The sequence below is a fragment of the Fundulus heteroclitus genome, chromosome 22, assembly GCF_011125445.2.
Source record: "Fundulus heteroclitus isolate FHET01 chromosome 22, MU-UCD_Fhet_4.1, whole genome shotgun sequence".
NCBI classification, from domain to species: Eukaryota; Metazoa; Chordata; class Actinopteri; order Cyprinodontiformes; family Fundulidae; genus Fundulus; species Fundulus heteroclitus.
Window position 1 is genome coordinate 23,593,231 of NC_046382.1, and position 21,806 is coordinate 23,615,036.

Below are 21,806 nucleotides of genomic sequence, written 5' to 3' on the forward strand. Positions count from 1 at the left end.
AGTTACAGAACATGCCTATGACTTTGAAGATGTGTTTCTTTTTAATGTGAGGCAAACAACAAAATGGGACAAGATAACAGAAAACGTGTTGAATATTTTTGCAAGACACTGTATGTGATTTGTGGATTTTGCTGATTTGGCAGCAACCACCCCTGGGTGGTGGTGCTGAAATGAAAACCAAAGTGTTGTTGATTACACTTGGTTCATGATTAAACGGTGGCCGCATTATGTTTTTGCTTATAAGGACACAGTTATTTTTCCCATGCGAAAAAGGACGAAACATTTTACGTCTTTTTTGTTGTTGTTGTTTTTTTTTATTTAGAGGCGATATTAAAAGTACACTCATTCTTTATACATGGTGGCAGGCAGATTTCTGACTTGTGTAAAACTGAATAAAGCCGTTACCGTGAGATTGTTCATCGTGTTTCTCTCCACCAACAGACCAATGGCTCAATGACTCGCAGGAACACGTACGTGTGCGAACGATCCTCCACCGACCGCTATTCGGCGATTCCAAACGGCAAAGACAGCAGGTTAAACAACCACAGGGCTATTTTAGCCCTTGGGGTTCCTCTTTGTTTAATTTCCAGCTTATTGCTTTTTGTTTTATGAATTCCCACAGTTTAGTCCTAATATGATAACGCCCTCTGCTCTCAATCCTCAGTTTAACGGAGGTGTCAGGAAGCACGCCCTCCACCGCGCTGAGCGCCACACGACCTCGTCACACGAAGTCCATGTCGGCGTCGGGGCATCCTTCAAAAAGCACACTGCCCCCCATTGATGACAACACGGAGCTGAAAGCTAGGTGAGCTGCGGCTGAGCATCTGCGCTGCCGCAGGCCGAGGCAAGACGTGAATTATTAACGACTTGCTTTACGTTGCAGCTCCTCGCCACGCGATCCGTCCACCTCCCCATCTGTGCACAGTATTAGCACCCCCGAGAAGAACCGTTTCCCCCGCGGCACAACAAGCCGCAGCACCTTTCACGGAGCTCAGCTCAGAGACCGCCGCAGCGCCACCTACAACGGCCCCCCGGCCTCGCCCACGCTGTCCCACGACACGGGGGCGCTGGCGCAGCAACGCAGGGGCACGTCCACGGGAATCATCAGCAAGATCACCTCAAAGTTTGTTCGCAGGTCAGTGAAGTTAATCAAATGATTCGTAGTTTTTTTTTTTTGCCTGCTTGAACAGTTTTAGGGTTTTGTCAAAATGTTTTAGCTGAAAAGATGGTGGTCGCCTGATTGCCAGAATCTCACAATTTTAGCTTACAAAGCCCTGACTGACAGCAGGCTGGTTGGAAATATCCACATTTTTCTAATCAGTTACCAGATCTTCCAGATCATCAGGACAAAAAAAATGAGAAAGTTGTTCCTGAGTGAAAAAGACTGAATTAGCCATTTTCTGTGTCTTGTAAGTAAAGCAAGCACAGAGCTATTTTAAAAGAAAACTGTATTTTTATCTGTAGTCAATGCAGATTGCAAGAGAGCGAGCGAGAGCAAGACTTTTAACAGATAACCTGACGGCTGAACTAAGTTGCTCAGTGTTATCTTTGAGCATTTTAGTTTCTGTCTGTCATGGTGTTTCAATAAATGGCGATAAATAAACAACTAAACATTGTTGATGTCTTTTTGCTTTAGATTCACTATAAACCTAGACCCCAGATAGTGATTAGACTATCCAGCCTATTTTTTTATTGAAAAAGTGACATTTGATCAAATATGCTTTTTTTTATTAGCAAATAAACAACTTGGTTGTAGTATTTCAGTGGCTCCTGAGGCCTTTCCTGCTGTATTTAACCAGAAACATCACCAAATCTATTACCAGCATGGAAAGCTAGGTCTCGTGGCATATTTAGCATTCTTATCCAAGCTGCTCTTTGCATTACTTATTCATTTGTGATATATTTTGCAGCCAGTACTAAATTTAGAAATGTTGGATTCCTTGTCAAAATCTTACGGTAAGGATCTATATTCTTTAAGGAAGAGGTATGGAGACGGAAGGTTTTTTTTGTAATCCAAGCTGTCCCTCCCTCGCTTCTCGTCAATACAAGATGCTAAACTCTATGATTGTTCTCTTTGTTTTCAAATGATAGAAAGTCCTGGTTTGCAGTGCTTCTGCTCCTGATACAAACAATTAATGACCATTCATAGCAGGAGGGCTAAATTCAATATATGCAGCAGCTTAATGTATTACCATTCATAAGGAGAAATAAGAATGGGCTAAATCAATATCGGTGGTTTAAAAAATGTCTGGGGGACAAAAACCTCTTATTGGTGCATCTTTTTTTTGTAAAAACAAATAAAATAAGATAAAAAAAACAGAAGAAATGCCTTGATGGGTATTGTCTGCCAACTCTCTGTTGGTACCAGTGTACTGAGCCTCTTCATGCGAGTGTCACTTCCAAGCTGCCCCCTGCTTGTAGCTTACAGCTTTCTCTCCTTTTCTCCCCGCATAGAACTATGTCTTTCAGGTCAACCCGGAGGTAGGAGAACTAAACGCTTGCTGCACATGCCCCCCCATCCCCCCCAACCCCCTTCCCCCTGTCTAAAACAGTAACTCAGAAAACATCCCCGTCTTTGCCCACGGCGGCCCGTGTGTTTTTGAACTTCTCCATGTACTTGCCCGCCACATCCTCGCCTACTGACACCCTTGTTATGCCGTGTTATCTTCCTCCCCTTGTGTCCTCCTTCGTTTTATGGCCAGAACGTCACAGCTCCCCCCTGCCCCCGTCCCTAGAAAAGCCACGAGGTGTGTGCGGCTGCAGTGGCGAGCTGCCCTCTCCTTACTCTCTCCCGTCTTCGACGCAGAGCTGTAGAGAAACGATTGAGATAACAGAAATCAAGCTGTGTTACGTGTACGAGCGCTTTTCCTCTCTTTACGCCTCAGTGGAGATTAAGGAAAGGTGTGTTCCAACAGATGGGTTGATGCACATGGTTTATGTCAGCTTTACTGATGAAACGTCACCTCAATGCGTGCTGCGCTCTGACACCCAGGAGTGTGGACTCTTTCCTGGCATGATGCCTGACTCCCTCGCCCGTGTTCAGTCATGATTGAGCCGGTTTTGGCGGCTGGCTGGTGGGTGGGTAGGGGGTGGGGGGTGGGGGGGTGTTGACACTAAATCAGAGATAACGTGTCAATTTTGGTTTTATTTCAGGGTGCCTAGTGAGGGCGAGGCCAGCGCCAGGACTGAAACGCCAAGGTGAGCATTTACCTGAGTGGCTCCAGTCACGGTGGGCATTTAAAAGTTTCATATCATGATCATTGCGTTAATTATTAAGATCAAATTAATATGACGGTGACGTGCAAGTGCTTCACTGCTTTCAGTATCATCGCAGTTTAAATCAAATGTGTTAAAAATGTGCTGGAAGTACTGTTAGTAGCTGGAAGTGGAGCCATAATGTAATTAATATTCATAGTAATAGTAGTCATTTTCATCACTTCAGTCAGTCACATGGTTTTCCTCACCCACACAGATTTTATTCTTATATCTGATTTAACTATAGAAATGTAATCTTGAGAATGAGGAGCAATAAGTGGGAATTTTACTGTAAAATTAACTTAAATCATTCTAATTTCTCACCCGGGATGGAAGAAATAAATACTCACCTGTACTCTGTGATCGCTCACTGTCTCTTTCTCTTGCACTGTTTACATTTCAGTTGTTGTACTGTTAAATCACTGCTGCACTTTATCCTGTAATTTTATGCTGTAAATTACTTTACCCTGTAATTTACTGCAATTCACTGTGATTTCCAAGCTGTATGCAAACAAAATTTCGTTCTGTACGCACTCTGTGCATACAATTTGACAAATAAAAGCTGTCTAAGTCTAAGAAACATTCCCTATAAACAATCGTTCCTCTCCATCAACAACGTCTTAGTCACGTTTTTCTCCTTTCAAACCTAGAGGTACAGTGCGAAATTACTTTGGTTCAAAGTGTAGTCCTGTGCTTACTTCCTGGTTCCTGAGCCAATCAAATAAGAGTTCCCAGGGTTCCCAAAACAGCTTGCTTCCGCAGCAGCTGATGAACAAAAATACTTTATTTGCATGGTTACAAAGTAGATTTTAACTATTTTAAAACAGAACTTTTATCTTAGGCATCATTAAAACTGCTTCCTCCCCATTTCATCACGGAGAGCCTGTATCTAACTTCTAAATTCATAAAAATCTATTTTTTTTTTCTGCCCATCTAATGTGTGGTTTCAGGAGTGCGTCAGGCGACACCAAGGAGGACGCCGGTCGGGACTCCAAGCCCCGCTCACTGCGTTTCACCTGGAGCATGAAGACCACCTCCTCCATGGACCCCGCCGACATGATGCGAGAGATCCGCAAGGTCCTGGACGCCAACAGCTGCGACTACGAGCAGCGCGAGCGCTTCCTGCTGTTCTGCGTCCATGGCGACGCGCGGCAGGACAATCTGGTCCAGTGGGAGATGGAGGTGTGCAAGCTGCCCCGCCTTTCGCTCAACGGCGTGCGCTTCAAGAGGATATCGGGCACGTCCATCGCCTTTAAGAACATCGCCTGCAAGATTGCCAACGAGCTCAAACTGTGACGGCAGATGGAACACCGCCCGGGCCTTTGGGTGAGCTCTGGTTAGGCTCTAGCCCCATCACTGGATTAGTGTTGACTCACACAGGACAAAAATCAGCACGGAATTGCCGCCGCCACTACCCCACCGCGCAGAATCAAGGTGGATCCGGCTGGTTAGCGTGCAGCACTGGCCCGCGAATGTACTGTACAGGGTAGGGAGACTCACTAAGATAGCAAAAACCAACTAACCCCTAGCCTTTTTTCCCCCTCTCTCTCTCTCTCTTTCTCTCTCTCTCTCGCTCTCTCTCTCCTCGGCGCCGTTTCCCCCGTCAGCCTGCTGCTCCATGTCGAAGGACGCAGTCATGTAACACATGCAGTATGCAACCGAAGATGACCATCCGGCAATAAGTTTTCAGTCCGTTTTTTCTAAATACTTTCTGAGATCTGCTGTCCTCGCTGAATAACCATTGAAATTACTGTAAGCTAACGTAACCGCTTTCCAACCTATGTTAAGGCAGTATATAGATCAGGCTGGAGCTCATACTAAAATTATGTAAAAAGAGAATTGTACTGTATGCATAACATCTGCAGGTACTGTACTGTATATTGATTTTTAGTTCTGTACAGAATTTTATTGTTAATATTTTTTTTTTTTTCATGGGATTGAGTTCTTTCCTTCTACGGTTCATGCCTCTTAGAGCATTCCTCTTTGTCTGAAATTGTTTTTATCCTTTTTTTTTTCCTTGTTTTGTAAGAACCACCATTTGAAAAAGTGTTTTTTTTCCCCCCAGTTTTATTTAAAGAGGACTAAATTATTTTGTGGATAATGAAGGGATGCGACGTTCCCTTGCCTTTTTATGTTATGTTTGCCTATGGAGAAAGAAAAAAAAAAAACAAAACAAAAAAGAACTAACACTAAGTTGCACCACACAGACTTGAGTTGGAAGTTCAGTTCAGGCTGAAGACGTGTTCACTTTATTTTTCTCCCTGCAGGGGGAGCCCTGCTGCGGTTGCACAAGTATTCCAGGGTGATGTGTATGAACATGAGAGTGCACACCGGTTGTTTCTTTCACGTTGGTTGGGTAGTCTCCAGCTACGAAGACGCGTGGTTTAAACTGGTTTGCTTTAGGACGCGTCAGACGTCTCCATCCAAAAGGATCGGCGACGCTCGAGGAGCCCCATGACTGAAACTTTGCTGCGGAGCCTTTCTAAAGAGCCAGATTTATACTCACTGCAAAAAGTGTGATTGTGCAGGTACTTGTGTATCTCTCAACATTTCTTTTTTTTTTTTTTTCTTTTTAAATTCAGTTGTATTTATTCCATTACGTTGTAATGTGCTGCTTTGTAGATTTGAGGCGTGCACTTTGTCGGAGAAGATTAAAAGAATTTTATTTGTTTGTATTTATTCAGTTTGTCATGTTTTTGTCAGGTTGACGGCGACGTGCTCTGCGGTCTCGATTCAAATTCAAAAATATTTTATTGATCCCAAAGGGAAGTTAAATATTGGTGTAACTCATGGGGATTCTTCAGCAAGCTGTTGCAGGAAGGATCTCCTGTAGCGATCTGGAGAAGCCTCTGACTGAAGACACTGTTGTTGTCTTCATCAGACTCTCTCTCTTCATCAGACTGTTCAACAGTCTGATGAAGAGGATGCTTAGAGTTGTCCATAATGTTCTTCATTTTATGAAGAATCCTTTTTTGCAAATTCATCTCCAGAGGTTCTAGAAGAGTCCCTAGAACAAAGCTGGCCTTCTTTATCAGCTTGTTGAGCTTCTTTGAGTTGCTCTGCTGCTGCTACCACAACAGATGATGGCAGAGATCACTAACCTGACGAGCCAGATGAATTTCGTTCCGCTTAGCTCCGCCTAGCTTCACTCACATCCATTTGGAACCTCTCCCATAGAGAGTGATTTCTTCAACCAATTTTATTGTCTAGCCAATCAGGAAGCAGGGCTGGAGTTTCATAGATGTGACGTAATGGAGAAGCGACCGTGAGACTGTTTTGATTTAGACAGCAATGGCGGCTCACATCGAGGAAGCAAGCGTTAACATTGATGCTGCTATTTCTTCCATGTTGTCCAATCTACCTAATATTGTTTCATTAAAAGAACATTAGAGAACGGCTCTGAAGGCTTTTGTTGGAGGAAACGATGTTTTCGCCCTTCTCCCGACCGGATTTGGCAAGTTTTTTTTTCCGGAGTCGCTCTCACACGGGTCACGGATTGGCTTTGGTGTGAGTGGTTGAAATAGCACATCGATAAAGATGACAGACAAGTGGCTTATCCAATCATATGCAAGGATTTTTGATAAGGCCCAGCCTTCTGAAACGCCATTCCTATGGATCTGTCCCAGATGGATGAGTGGAGCTAGGCGGAGCGAAATTCAATTGGCTAGGGTCAGGTTAAGAGATCACACTCTCCACATCAGACTGATGGAAGAACTGCAGCATCCTTTTGCAAGCCCTGAAGGACCTAAGCTTCCTCAGGAAGTCAACACTGAGGTGTTTCTACTCCTCCACCACCTCCGCTTCGTCTCCCAGTATGGTAATCATGTTGGTCCTGTTCCTGTTTCTCCTGAAATCTACAACCATCTCCTTTGTTTTATCCACATTCCGAATGAGTATTTCTACACCATGCCAGCTCCATGTGCTCAGCTCCCTGTCCATCTCTGATGCATCATCAGAATTTCTGCAGATGACAGGAGTCTGTCTTGTACTGAAAGTCTGAGGTGTAAAGAGTGAAAATGAACGGTGAGAGTACAGTGTTTTTTGTCGGGTAGTCTCTGATCCAGGTTATTGTCGAGGCCTCCACATGAGTCTTTTGGAGTCTCTGACAAAGCAAATCAGGCTGAATTGTGTAAAACGCACTGGAGAAATCAAATAACATGTTCCTCACAGAGCTGTCTGCCCTGTCTAAATGACAGTGGGTTCATTGAAGCAAGTTTATGATGGTTTCTTCAACTCCGGGATGTCACACTCCAGTTATATCATGCACAAAGCTCAGATGAAGTAACTCTTTTATTGACTGTAAATAACATAAAATACCTCTAAGTCAAGACACAAATTATGTATTTTGCGCACATGATAGTTGAAGAATATGAACAGTAGTCTCTTTTTTTCATTTCAGTGCCTTTTTTTTTTAAAGAGGATGAAAACAGTTCAGATAGTTGTCAGTTATGAAAAACTGAGAAATACTTTAAACACTTTTACAGACCATTAACAATAAAAGTGGAAGTTTCAAGGATATACAGGGAGACTCTCAACATGTATGTATGCATGTGTGTGTATACATATATATATATATATATATATATATATATATATATATATATATATATATATATATATATATATATATATATATATATATATACACACACACAGTATAGACTGGCCACCTGCTCAGGGTGTACCCTGCCTCTCGCCCATTGACAGCTAGAGATAGGCACCAGCATCCCTCGTGACCCCACAAGAGATAGACATGTTAGAAAATGTATATATATATATATATATATATATGATTCAGAGGTCTAGGTGGAAACAGAACAGCAGAGCTGACGCCAGAAAAATTTGTACTTACTTTTTTTTTTTACCAGTTTCATTGTTTCAAAGTCCATCCGTTTGTCTCTTTATCTTTCAGTCTGTCCATCATTCATCCTATAAGTACATTCATTCCCTTTGTCCTTCCATCTGTTTGCTCATGATTATTCAACCGTCTGTCCATTTGCAGTTCTATTTGCCAAACCTTTTGTCATCCATTCAGTTGACCGTCCTTCCATGCATTCAACTGCATGCCGGTTTTGCCCACCATCCAGTTAACCATCTATCCGCCAATAGATGAATCCTTCCGTACTGTTGGTTTAGCTCCATACTTTAAGTCTGGCCACTTCAAAGTAAACTTCTGCTATCAAACTTTAAGAATGGGCTAAAGTGGCAGGAAAGAATTAGGAATGTGTTGAAAGCTCCTGTATATAATTTTTCTTAAATTTTATGCACAACAAAATGAAATCATCTTGGAACAAATGCAACTATCTGCCTTGGACCCTCTCTAAACTTACAAAAGCATCATTTACAAATCTTTTGTAGCGTACAAGTGGAAAGACAGTAAAATGTAAACATTGCGTTTTGGCAGATTTGTTCAGTTAAAACGTGTTAACAGTTTAAAAAGTCTGGTTATCTTCTGTAAATCCTTACTTCATAGAGAATAACAATATAAACTATGTTAAATATTCTAAAAGCTTGATCACAAATTGTTATAAACTATTTAAGGCCAATTTAAGATTTGTTGGGTTACCGAAGGCCCGCTTCTGGCCCTTCATGCATCAGCGACTTGAGAAACTGTCGGATCTAACCTTAACCTAAGACGCATGCCTCTCAGACAAATATTTGGGTTAAGAAACATATACTTTTTATCTTTAAAGTTATCATGCAGAGATTGTGATAGTTTAAAAATAAATGAATATAAATTTCTAAAGGTAGGACCATAAATATGAGTTCAGCGCTCCATCTGCTATTACAGACTTCTTCTTGTACACAAAAAGATCACAAAAATAACTAACCATTCAATAGATTTAAAAAACAAAAACGGAACAATCTCTCAATTGCTCAGATCAATGATTAAATGCTCGTAGATCTGAGTCTTCCCTTTGAAACTGGAGGCCAGCAGAAACTGCCGGTTGTCAATGGAAACTGGAGAAAAGGCCCTCGGCGCCTGAATGTTCAGCTCCTGGAAGCGAACAAACTCGCCCTTCTTGGCATCCCAGCGGTACACCTGGGTGAAAGAGTAGTCGCTGCCCAGGATGGCGTACTGCCAGCTGCCCACAGTGAAGGGCTGGAACACCATGGAGCCTCGGGAAGGCATGGTCTGTAACTCTCTGAAGAGGGCCCCGTCCCAGCGCATCACCTTGGAGTCGCCGATGAAGCGCGTCAGGCAGATGTAGAGGTCGGATCTGACCTGAAAGTGCTTCACGGCGTAAACGTCCTCCATCTCCGGGATGTCGGTTCGTCTGTCGAAATGCTTGGTGGCTTTGTTCCACTGGTAGATGACGGGCCTCTGGGAGCTGCTGGACAGGATCAGGTGAGGTTTGGAGGAGATCTCCAGGTACTCCACGTCGGTGTCGCGGTACCAGTCGTGGAGGGACTGGTGGGAGTAGAAGCCGTTTCCGTTCCACTTGTAGATGGTGGTGGAGCCGGCCTTGGAGCTATCTGCTATGACGAAGAAGGACTCGCCATCGATGCGGAACGTCTCGACGTCATTTGGCTTGCGGATTTTCAGGACGTCGATGCCCTGGAGCTTGATGAATTTGTTGGCAGAGGTGTCCCGCTTGTAGATGTGGGAGCCTCCGAACAGCTGAGCCACGACGATGAACAGCTGGTTGTCGATGACTAGAGGTTTGCAGATAACAGTGGATGTACCTGAAACAACATTCGTATTTTAATGCCAGTTTTAGTTGTAGTTACGTCGCTAGTTCACCTTACTTACTGTCAATATCGTCAAAGTTTCTGAAGTTCATCTCGACGTGATCCCATTCGAGGAAGCCGCACTTCCCCATGAATGGCTGGGCAAAGACGACATACTGATCGTTCCTGAAAGAAAACGCTTCCACCGATATGGATTCAAATTTCAGGGACTGGTAGGGCGCAAACTCTGCACGAGAAACAGACAAAAACGCTTTACAGAAGCTGTCAAATCCTCAGCGAAGGACAAATGTGAGGACTCAACCCTCCACCTGTGGTGATGCAGTCGAAGGACTGAGGCGACAGGCCGTTGATCTTCTTGTCCAGCTGTGAGGACGGGCCTTTGCAGTAGATCTGGTCCACGGTGGCATTGGTGCTGTATATCCACTCCACTAACCACCTCAGCTTACAGTCACACATGAAGTGATTCCCACGCAAGTCTCTGAGGGGACAAAACCATTGTGTGAAAAGCTGTAAGCTTCACTCCTCCAGTTCTACACTGAGTTTAACGCTCTAAAGCTCCAGATGGTGGCTCTCTCTCTCTCTCTCTGTCTCACATCTTCACTTTGAGGCTTCTTCGGCATCAAGGAAGACTGATCATCCTCCCCGGATAATGACCTGCAGGCTCACTGCTGACTTTCTCTCTCATTCTAATGCATGCAATATTAATGGTGCTAAAAGCTTCAGCTGCCCACGCATTTGTCAAACCTCGGCAGAAGAGGAGCAGTAAATGATGTGTGGTTCTAGAAATAGAAGGTTGCTCAGACAGCTGATCATTCATCGTACAACATCGGTCTTTGACACACAAATTATACCTACACTTTTGTTAAGGCCTCCAGACCGTTGAACAAATCTCTGGGGAGAGTCTCTAGATTGTTGTTGGCCAAGCTCCTGAAGAAGGGGGAAAAAACATATTTCCATCACCAGTTAATTTAAAGTCCACTTACATCTTTCTCTCATCATAAAGTAATGTTTTTTAGAGACTAGACTGTACAAGCTAAATCTTAAACACAAATGATATTTTTCATTAAAAATTTCACTTAAAAAAAAACAAAAAAAAAACACATATACATATATATATATATATATATATATATATATATATATATATATATATATATATATATAAATAATACAGGTACAACTCAAAAATTTTGAAAATCATGAAAAAGTTTAATATTTGTTGTCACTCATTTCAGAAAGTAAATGTCATATTTCTCTTATCAAGCCACTCCTGAACCCCAGACAACGTCAGATGCATCTTACCTGGGCTAAGGAAAAAATGAACTGTACTGTTGCTCGTTGATCCAAAGTAGGGCTGCATGATGTTAGAAAATCTTCTAGTGGCAATAATATTGGTAAATATTGTAATGACAATATCAGTTCAAGTATATGCTTCTATCTTTTCTCTCTTTAATCTGTGCATCTTACACTTTGTGCCTTTTAGAAGTTTAGGCAATGGCATTGCGTCCCATTTAAGCGTTCACTGCCGTGAGACTCTGTCCTATACAGGTTAAATATCACATTAAAAAAAATAAAATAATCCAAGTTCATGATAATTGAACTATTTCAGGCCTCAATTATTGCCTTTGTGATATTGACATTGCACATACATATTGGAATGCCAATATATTCACAATATATTGTGCAGCTCTTGTTCAAAGTCTTCTTTTCAAATAAAAGTAAAGTTTGCATTTAATTTGGAAATCAAGATTCCAAAGTCTGGGAGAAGCATGAAGAGGCCCAGAATCCACCTTGCTTGTAATCTAGTGAAAAGTTTCCATGATCAGTGAAGGTCTGGGGTGCCATGTCGACTGCTGGTGTTGGTCCGCTATGTTTACTGAAGTCCACAGTCAATGCAGAGATCTACCAGGAAATTCTAGAGCACTTCATGTTTCCCTCTGCAGAGAAGCTGTATGGAGATGCTGATTTCATTTTGCAGCAGGACTTGGCACCTGCCCGCACTGCCAAAGATAATGAAAAAACCCAAATCATGTGTTCAATAACCATGACCTGTCTCATTTGATTGGCCAGCCAACTGACCCATAGAAGATATACGGGCTGTTTTCAAGAAGAAGATGAAAGACACAAGATCAAACAATACAGATGACCTGAAGGCACCAATCAGAGCAACCAGGGCTTCCATTACACCTCAGCAGAACCACAGGCTGATCGCCTCCATGCCACGCCTCACTGATGCAGTAATTCATACAAAAGGAGACCCAACCAAGTGCTGAATGCATAGGGGTTATTCGTTGCAGTTGTGTAGCTGACAAATCTGAAATATAAATATATATATGCTTCCGATTGGTAAAATTATCAGACAGTTTGGGATTAATTTTCACTGTTATGCTGATGACACTCAGCTATATTTATCCATAAATCCTGACGAATCAAATCAATTACTTCGACTACAGGTATGTCTTGATGGCATCAAAACCTGGATGACTTTACATTTTCTGCTTTAAAATTCTGACAAGACAGAAGTCATCTTTGGACCAGAGTTCTTAAAAAATAAACTTCTTAATCAATCACGTAATCTGGATGGCATTAAATTGGTCGTTGGTAATAAAAGCAGAAAAAAAAAATGAAAGTCCTCAAAATGCAGTTCAAAGCCTTCAGCTGATCCAAAATACTGCAGCAAGAGTTCTGATGAAAATCAACAAGAGGGATCATATTTCTCCTATTTTAGCTTCCCTTCACTGGCTTCCTGTTAAATCAAGAACAGAATTTAAAATTCTTCTTCTAACGTATAAAGCCCTTAATAATCAAGCTCCATCATATATCAGAGCTCTGATTACCCCGTATGTTCCTAACAGAGCACTTCGCTCTCAGACTGCAGGTCTGCTGGTGGTTCCTAGAGTCTCTAAAAGTAGAATGGGAGGCAGATCCTTTAGCTATCAGGCTCCTCTCCTGTGGAACCAACTCCCAGTTTTGGTCTGTGAGGCAGACACCCTGTCTACTTTTAAGACTAATCTTAAAACTTTCCATTTTGATAAAGCTTGTAATTAGAGTGGCTTAGGTTATCCTGAGTTATCTCTGTAGTTATGCTGCTAAAGGCACAGGCTGGTAGAGCACATCTAGATCTATCTATCTCGCTCTGCTGAGTTCTCCTACTGTTCTCCAACTGGCATTATTTGTTATTTCAACTTTTAACTTTTTGTTCTTTTTTTTTATAGCAGGTACATCAGGTCTGGTGTTCTGTTAGCTGTGACTCTATCCAGTGGGGCAGATCATCCGCTATTACCATTTAACATAGAAAAGATTCCTGGATCAATAGTCATGTTTCCATCAACATTTTTTAATGAGCATTTTGAAGAATCACATTACAGGGGATTGATGGAAACGGCAAAATTTGAATTAACCTACTAAAGCCTGGTTCTGCTGGAGGTTCTGTCTTTCTGCTGAAGGGGAGTTTTCCTCTCCACTGTCGCTTCATGCATGATCAGTATAAGGGATTGCTGCAAAGCCATGGACAATGTAGACGGCTGTCCACTGTGCCACTACGCTCTTTCAGGAGGAGTGAATGTTGCCTGTCAAGACTTGATGTAATCTGCTGGGTTTCCTTAGACAGGAAACTTTTTGATCATTTGGTATGATTTGATTGAATTTGAGTTTGTAAAGTTCCTTGTGATGACGTGTTGTGAATTGGCGCTATATAAATAAAATACATTTTTATTTAATTGAAAAACAACTGCATGAAGCCATCAAGTCAACCTGAACCTTACTCTACCAGGTGAGTGTACAGTGCCTTGGAAAAGTATTCAAACCCCTGGAACTCCTCCACATTTTGTCAGATTGCAACCTCAAACTCAAATACATTTTATTAGGGTTGTATGTGACAGAGTCACACAGTGTACTGCATTATTGAGTAGTTGAAGAAAAATAATGCTTAGACTTAGGTTATACAAAAAAAAAAAACACCTTTAGAATGTGTTGTGCATCTGTATTCACCGCCCCTGAATCGGTAACACCTTCCCCTGCAATTACAGCTACAACTCTGAGGGATATGTCTGCCAGTTTTGCACATTATTTCTTTTTTTGGCTTTTCCTTTTCAGAGGTCGACACAGTGAGTAATCTGATCCATCTGACCCTATCTTTTTCATGTTCTTCACTGATGCCACCTAGCTTTACACTAATTCAAGCTTTGCACATTTAGAGATGGAAATGTATTCCAATTCCTGTCAGAAAATGGCTCTAGATATTGGATGAAGAGCATCTGTAAACATCGATTTTCAAACCCTGCCTCTAATGCTCTGTTGGAGTTAGTTCTCGAATTTGAGTAGGCTATTATATAGCATGAATACGCTTCAATATAACCCAGGTGTCTGCAAACTATGGCTCCAGAGCCACAAGTGGGTCTTTGGACTATTCACAAAGCATATACTTAAAGCAGCACAGTGTAAGTTTTGACCTAAGCATTAGCTTAATTTGAGATATATTAAATGATTTTTCAGGTCAATATACAGCACATGATGCATATGGCTGTTCCACTGGGGCTACCCTTCTCAGAAACTCGGCTATGTAACTTTTGACGGTCAGATCCATCGCTGAATGGATCGTGTGACCCGTTCTAGGTTACGGCAGTCTGAGCTCAGACTGCCTAACAAAAAAAACCCCAGATATGACACGTACCTAATCAGACTTATTTTGGTTCTCTGATGTAGGATTTAAGCCAGAGGGGTGAATGTGGCCTTGTCTTTAAAGTCACTCCATGACTTGTCAATCTGCTTGTTCAAAGTGGTCTGCTATCACATTTCAAAATGCGGAGAGAGACTGTTTACTTTTGCAACAGTGCAGTGTTGCCAGTTCCTTTCATGGGCACTAAACCTGGAAGTTACAAGTCTAGCGGCACCCGTGGCTAAATGCTACACTGTGCTGCTTTAATAACTGGCAAAAATTATTGACAACCAATTGTTTTAAAATGTAGATATAATAACAAATGCCAGTGTAAACCTTTTTTTTCAGAGAATAATTGCAGGGAATATCCACAACAGACTAAGACTAAAAATACCATTGATACATTTAGAGCTGTATTTCTTATCATTAAGGTTGGGAAAAATAAAGAATAAAACAGTGGTTCTTCACAAATTACAACAATTATTCTATTGTAGATATCAAAAGTTGTCTTTTTCAAAAGATAGCATAACAATGCATTCACAGCTCTAAGCAAGTTTTATTACCTGGACTGGGGAAAAAATGGCTCTTTGGGTGGTAATGGTTGTAGATCCCTGATTTAACCCGTTCTATTTTAGCTCCGGCTGCACAAGCACGGCTGTTTTCCTGCTCGAAGACTAACCTCAGCCCCAGGCTCAAATGTTTTGCAGCCTCTCATAGATTCTCCTCCAGCTTTGCTCTGTATTCAGGCTGGTGGTGAACTCAAAACAGCTTCCCTGTCCAACTGGCAAATTGCAATTGGACTTTAATATAAGAATAAGACACTTAGGTGAAGACTGTTCTAAAACGTGAATGTATTTTGATTTAAGCCATTTCCCTGTAGCGCTGCTTTATTTCTAGGGTTGCTCTCCAGCAGGAAGATGAGCGTCCACTCCACCGGAGCATGGTCAGCAACAATCCTCAGCTAGGCTTTGGCATTTAAACAGTGCTCAGATCCTCTGCAGCATCTGACAAGTTTTTTATTTTCCTAGATATGTCTGTAGTTCTCTCCATCCATCTCCCCATCAACTCTGATCAGTTTCCCTGTCCCTGCTGAAGGAAACACAGCCCACACAGCATGATGCATGTTATACTGTGGGGCTAGTTTGTTCATTACCATTGTGTTTGTTGCCAGAGCACCTTGATTCACGTATCTGCTGTGTCCACTTCAACTCTAACCCTTAAACTTATCTGCAACTGCATCCCTGATCTTTCTCTTTTGGCATGAAGCGGTCTGCTCACTCATGTCCTTTGGCAAACCAGAGGCCTTCACAGAACAACTGGATTTATACTGAGATTAAATTACACACAAATTGACTGTTCACTAATTAGGGGGGCTAAATACAGATGCTTTCCAGAGTTTTTACATCTTTTCATTTGAAAAAAAAAATATAATTTTTCCCCCATTTCTTTTATGCTCTGCTTTATGCTGAGCTATCACATAGACTCCATAAAATACATAAAGATTTGTGTTTGTAACATGTCAAATGTAGAAATGTAACAAGGTAAATGTATAAGTACAAGGGATATGAAAATTCAGGAAGCCAACAATAAATAAGAACATGTAAATGTGTTGGCCAGTCACGTAGCAAGGATGTTAAGATTTTGCTTTCTAATCATTTCACCAGCTGCGCATTGCTTGGAGAAATGTCTCTGTGGAAAATACAAACAGTGTAATAACCTTTCTCGGCATTTTATTGGGTCATGGGCCCCCTCTACACACACACACACACACACACACATGTTATTAATAGTATGTTTGATGCGCGCATATCTTGTTTTTACGTTCTTTGCAGAAACATAAGTACTTACAGGTGCACCAGGGTTTTCAGGCCCCGGAAAGCATACGGTGATATCGACTGGATTTGGTTGTTTTCTATAAACCTGAAATAAAAAAAGGTGTAGGGTAAACTGCATCAGCAAAGAAAGACAAATTGTCCAGTAGAAGGAATGTTAACGATGCAATTTCTCACATCAACTCACAGATATTCGAGATGGGGAAGTCCAAGGAAGGCGTCCTCGTTGATAGATTCCAGGTTGTTTGCTGTGAACAGGCTGTGCAGAGAGATCCCGGTGTTGGTCACTTTACTGTCAGAGCACAACACTGAGAAAACGCATCTCTATGCCACCGTAAAACACCTCACAATACTGACTAAAGCATTTTGAGGATTCCTTCAGGCAGTCTTACACAGTTGCTTTTTAGGGGCTTAGTCAGAGCCAAAGTATGACTCAGATAAAGAAGGAAATCCCCTGGAATACATCTGTGTGAGCAGGCACATACAGACACATGTATGTGGCAAGACTTGGATGCATGCTGAGAGCAGCAGGGATCCTGATAGCTGTGAGGGAAAAGTAATCGTGTAGGTTTCTTTTGCTTTCTTGTCCAATCAGTCTAAAGTGTTGCAACAGAAGGAAAACGTCTTGGGAAATTAAACATGGCGTTGATCAAGCTCTCAGGAAAATGACAGCATGCAACAAACAGCAACATTAAAAGGCTCAGGAGAGATTTCTCACAGGAGATGCAGGGCGGGGGTGTGCATAAAGCTCTCCTTAGCGATCTCGGTGAATTCCGACTTGACAAATGATCTGTGGGAGTAAAATGCGACAAAAAAAACACACTGTTCAGTTCCACAGCAGATTTTTTTTTGTGTCATGGTTATTGCAGTCTGTTCGTTGGGAATGCATTGCTGTGCTGCTGCAGCAGTAAAGCCGCTGGTCATACATGTTCATAACAAAGCAATACCCTGGTTAAAACCCACTCACAGAGATGTGACATCGGGGGGAAAGCTGCGAGGAATCGACACTGCGCTTTCGCACAACGCGTTATCTTTGGTGCATGTGCAGGACATGGGACAGCGCTGCTGCCTGGCTCTCTTGCCCTCCGCGGAAAGTGCAACAGCCGCCGCCACAAGTAAGCCGAGCCAGAGCGATCTCCTGGGTATTCTGCGTGTTTTTTCCATCCTGGTGAACCGCGGCGGGCACGACTTGCGCGTCGAGCAGCCCTACACATGAACCAGGGTCTCCGCCGTGCTTCCTTCCCCCTGCCGCCGCCGCCGCCGCCGCTGCTGCTGCCTGGAGGCCAAGCGACCGCCGTCCGCTCCTCGCTGTCTCCACCAAAACGGGGCTTCGCGCCTTCTTCGCCGCCGATCTGGGGAGGGGATGGGAGGGCGATCGAACCGGGAGTCCCCTCTGATCTGCAATCACACCACAGCCCGGACAAAACACGACGAGCGCGTCTCCTGTGTGGCACAGATGAAAAAGTAGTCAGAAGTGTGTTGTGTTGTGGTGCGTGGAGCAGAGGAGGACGCCAGCTGGCGCTGTGACAGACTCGGCGTGAGGGCAGGTGGGGATCCCAGCGGGAGCAGACGGAGCATCTCTGTCCAAAACCACGCCTATGGTCTCAGCCAACGCTACCCGCTCACTGACAGGCGCCTGGAGGATTCCGCCCAATGGACAAGCGCGGATCTGTGGATGTTATTTCCACCCCTCCTCCTCTCGTCAATCAATTAGTAAATGTACCACCAGCATATATGTACATTATAAAATAAAGTCCGCCACGAACCAGCAGATCGGTGCCTATATTGTGGCGCAGACGCTCCCTAAGCTGTTTATGCGGGAAGCGGGTTGCAAAACCGGGTTAAAATTGATCGCCGCCGTCTGATGGAAATGCACCTGCAGCACACCGCCTCGTTACGAACCCATTAGCCTCAATTACAGGTAAATAGCTGGACCTGCGCGCGACCGTGGCAGATAAATTGGAAATGTTTTGGCGCATTTCCGGGTTTCCACCCGGTTGCCATGGTGACTGGGAGACGCAAAATGTTTGCGGCCAGTAAGTAATTAAAGGGTGTGGGGGAACATAGACATAATATAATAATTATATAATGCCTATGGTGGGGAAGTCCACCTGTTCTCCAGACATCTGTTAATGGGAGACGCCCCGCGGTCTGCTAATCCATGTCTCTGTCAGATTATCACCAGAAAGTTCCCGTCTTTCACTAATTCAATCTAAAAAGTCCGACTCATATGAGTCATATTGTTACACACAGTGATATTTCAAGCATTCATTCTGATAGCTATGACTTACAGGTAATAAAAAAAACAGTTCTTATCAATTTATTTATTTTTTGAGAATTAGAATATTATATAAAGCCAATAAAAAAGCGTTTTTTTTTTAGTAGACATGTTTAATTGTTTGGTTGTTTAATTGCTTACACCCAGCAGACTATGTGTGGATGGGTCACTGACACCCTCCATAAGTAGGGTAAACCAGAAAAGCTCGTTTCTATGAAAGGTGGCTTCTTACAGAGAGCTGTACCCAAACAGATTAAGGGAAAGTTGAGTGGAAGGAAACAGTGTGATAGAGGAAGGTGCACAAGCAAGAGAGATAAACACGGGACAGTCTTCACAGGATTGTGAAGCAAACTTCTTGAAAGATTTTTTTTGAAAAACAAAACAAAAACATAAGCCGTGAAATACAGCCTGAGTCTTGAGGACATGATCTACAACATTATTGTTCCTTCGGTTATCCACTCCAGAAATTTCAGAAGGGTCTCACAGTTGCTAAGAAGAAAGAGGGTGATCAGTTGTCCAAAGTCTTCTTTACAGATTTGGCATTTCATTTAGAAATTGTGCTCCTAAAGTCTGGGGGGAAACGGAGGGGGGGACGGAGTGTGTAAACGCAGAAGCCACGGTGAGTGAGATACAGTGTAAAGGTTTCCACGAGGAGCTGATTTGAGGAGGCCAAGATATCTGGTGCTGGTGAAGATTCTACAGTATTGCCCAAAAAGGCCTTGTTGTGGCTTAGATAACATGCACATTAAACCGAAACTGCTCCACCCTTTTGAAATTGGGGAGTCGTTAGGGTCATCGTTGGCCTGGTTTACAGGGGAGATGTTGTGATCACCTGCATGGAGGCGAGGATAGAGGTGAAAATTGGAAGGAATCAACCCGATTGCTGTGTTGTAAGTTTTCGAAAGTTGAAAGTTTTCAACGTTTTAATTTGCACGTTATCTGTAATAATATAAAGCTTGGAACCCCACACTACTCCAGACATTTGAATTGAGAAAGCTTTCTGGATGGGAAGCGAAACGTCTTCAAACTTCGGAAAAAAGTCCAGCTGTTTTGTTTGTTTTTTTACTTTTTCTTTTAGAAAGATATCTGGTGGTGACGGGCCTCTGTGTTACATCAAGTCCAAAGCCAGCGGTGCAGTCTGCCAGGAAATTCTTGAGCACTTTGTGTTTCCCTCTGCTGACAAGCTTTATGGGAGACACTGCTTTCTTTTCCCACCAGGACTTGGCGACGGCCAAAACGCAGAAAAAGTACCAATACCTGTTGGATCTCTGAAGTATTGTTGGGAGGAACATGAGATGCACCAGACGCCAGAAAACCAACCTGGACTTCCTTAACACGTAAAGCAAAGCACCGGGCCCATTCCCTCCATGTAACGCGAGAATTAAAATAGTGCATATACGTTACTGCACATGGACATGCTTTTTTTAGAAGGCTGACATTCTGCATAGAAAAATGCTTTTTTTATATTGGCCGTATGCAACATTCACATTTTGTGGGCTATTATTATCTGTAAGCTATAATCATGAAGACAACCAGCAGAGATGTGTCCCTCCTTGTGGTCGGGTTCCTCTCTGCTTGTCTGCAGAACACCATGTTAAAAAGATTTAATTTCCAGAAATGCATGCAGAGGGGACGCCTGGGAGCTCCATAAGGTCTTCTTCGCCGTATAATTCTTCAGATCCCATTAGAGCTGTAGGATTAATATGTTTACCCGCTGTGCATGCACCAGATCCGTCTGGGAAGAAGCTTTTTGAAAGGTCTCTAAATAAATACACTCTGTTGTCCACCTCCTGCCTCTGCGTCCCTGATGTGATTACGCTATTAGATGCCCAGTGCCAGTTTGCCACGATAACATCATTTCGCCTGTAGAAATGAAAGCAGGAACGTTTAGAGGAGCGGAGCCATGTTCTGGAAGGCGTAGTTAGCGCGCTTGTGTGCTGTTTAGTAAGAACGAAACCTTCTTCTCAGGGAGAGAGAGGGAGAAAAGAAGTGGTTGGAGAAGCCGAGCAAAGAAAGTGTTTTTCTCACTTTAGTTCTGCGGCAGAACATGGAGAACACTGGACTTCATTGTTTGCGCTGCTTAGTGATGGTGTTTCATAAATGTCATCATTCATCAGCAGAATGGAAAGCAGAGTGTCCAGAAATATATGGGCCACAGTGTGCGTCTCCATTCTTTCAGTGGAATTTGGGGCGACTGTCCTGCGACTCGTGACTTCGTTTTTCTACCGGCTTAATGTACTTCTCCAGCTGGAAAATATTTGGGACGTATGTGTATGATTAATCATACTTTATAAGCACTACACGTTTGGAACTTGGAGGTGCGAAAACAGGAGGGAATGGTAGTGTTAGCCTTCACTTTGTTGTGGCTCTGGTTCACGCGGCAGGATTCTAACATAGTCGGGCGATTGTCAAATCTTAGATAAAACAGGTTTGTTCGTAGTGTGTGGTGTCCGGTCTGGGGGCGAGCTCAACACACCACATACAAACTTTTGCTTAAGCTCATTCAGATCTGACGGGAAATCTGGCGTACCCTCTCAATATCCAATGTGAGTACAGAGTAAATAAACATGGAAGTCCAGGAAGAACAATGGCGATAGTTTGTGGACTGATTTTAACAGAGAAAAAACATGTCAAAAAGAAAAGGCGTTGGATAAAGAAACGGAGACGACGTGGTCGGGGGCTCTACTCTTGTTGCACTTTGAATTGGAAGTGAGTTAGTTTGTCTTTTTCTCTCCGGGAATCCCTCACCTCGCTTTCTGATTGGCTGCATGTCACATTCAACAGGATAGTGGGGCAAGAATATTGAATGTTGAATATCCCCAAGTTGAGGTCAGTGTCGCGAACGGGATTTGCAGGATCCGGTATTCAGCCAGGCAAGTAGAGATGAAGAGAAAGGAAATTTATTAAACAAATAACGGACAGTCAGAACTTAAATGGGCATCTAGCCAAAAATGGAACAACAGAGTCCAAAAAAAAAAAAAAAAATAGTTAAAAGCTGATGAATGGTGAAACTAAATAATCAAGAACAGGGGACAGGCAAGCTCCAATAAACAAAAATCAGATCCGGTCAGGCAGTCAGAACAAACAGGTA

At 42.8% G+C, this 21,806-nt stretch overlaps 2 protein-coding genes across 6 annotated transcripts in view; one reads left to right on the forward strand and one right to left on the reverse strand.

Moving 5' to 3' along the window:
* Positions 1–5,934, forward strand: part of mark1 (MAP/microtubule affinity-regulating kinase 1) — a 44,454-nt gene extending 38,520 nt beyond the window's left edge. For 2 of the 5 annotated variants that reach the window (XM_021307531.2, XM_012880488.3), the window contains exons 14-19: positions 442–533; positions 665–805; positions 884–1,135; positions 2,455–2,481; positions 3,154–3,198; positions 4,206–5,934. In XM_021307531.2, the coding sequence (XP_021163206.2) occupies positions 442–533; positions 665–805; positions 884–1,135; positions 2,455–2,481; positions 3,154–3,198; positions 4,206–4,551 (903 nt within the window). In that variant the 3' untranslated portion in view covers positions 4,552–5,934. The remainder of the gene's footprint in view (positions 1–441; positions 534–664; positions 806–883; positions 1,136–2,454; positions 2,482–3,153; positions 3,199–4,205) is intronic. The other 3 variants (XM_021307533.2, XM_012880489.3, XM_021307532.2) reach the window with 2 other exon arrangements.
* Positions 5,935–8,107: 2,173 nt separating this feature from the next.
* Positions 8,108–18,448, reverse strand: LOC105938669 (leucine-rich glioma-inactivated protein 1). The gene is made up of 8 exons (XM_021307575.2): positions 17,405–18,448; positions 17,156–17,227; positions 16,625–16,696; positions 16,454–16,525; positions 10,804–10,875; positions 10,257–10,426; positions 10,010–10,174; positions 8,108–9,942 (listed from the first exon to the last, which is right to left on the reverse strand). The coding sequence occupies exons 1-8, from the start codon at positions 17,599–17,601 to the stop codon at positions 9,125–9,127; spliced, it is 1,638 nt and encodes a 545-aa protein (XP_021163250.2). The 5' UTR covers positions 17,602–18,448; the 3' UTR covers positions 8,108–9,124.
* Between the last annotated feature and the right edge of the window lie 3,358 nt (positions 18,449–21,806).

What these genes read in the sequence shown, in the direction of transcription:
- LOC105938669 (XM_021307575.2), bottom strand. Translation starts at nt 17,601, where the DNA reads ATGGAAAAAACACGCAGAATACCCAGGAGATCGCTCTGGCTCGGCTTA. An exon ending in ACCCCCGCCCTGCATCTCCT is followed by an intron (nt 16,697 to 17,155) that starts GTGAGAAATCTC and finishes CTCTCTGCACAG; the next exon opens with CCTGTTCACAGCAAACAACC. An exon ending in AAACTTTGACGATATTGACA is followed by an intron (nt 9,943 to 10,009) that starts GTAAGTAAGGTG and finishes ATGTTGTTTCAG; the next exon opens with GTACATCCACTGTTATCTGC.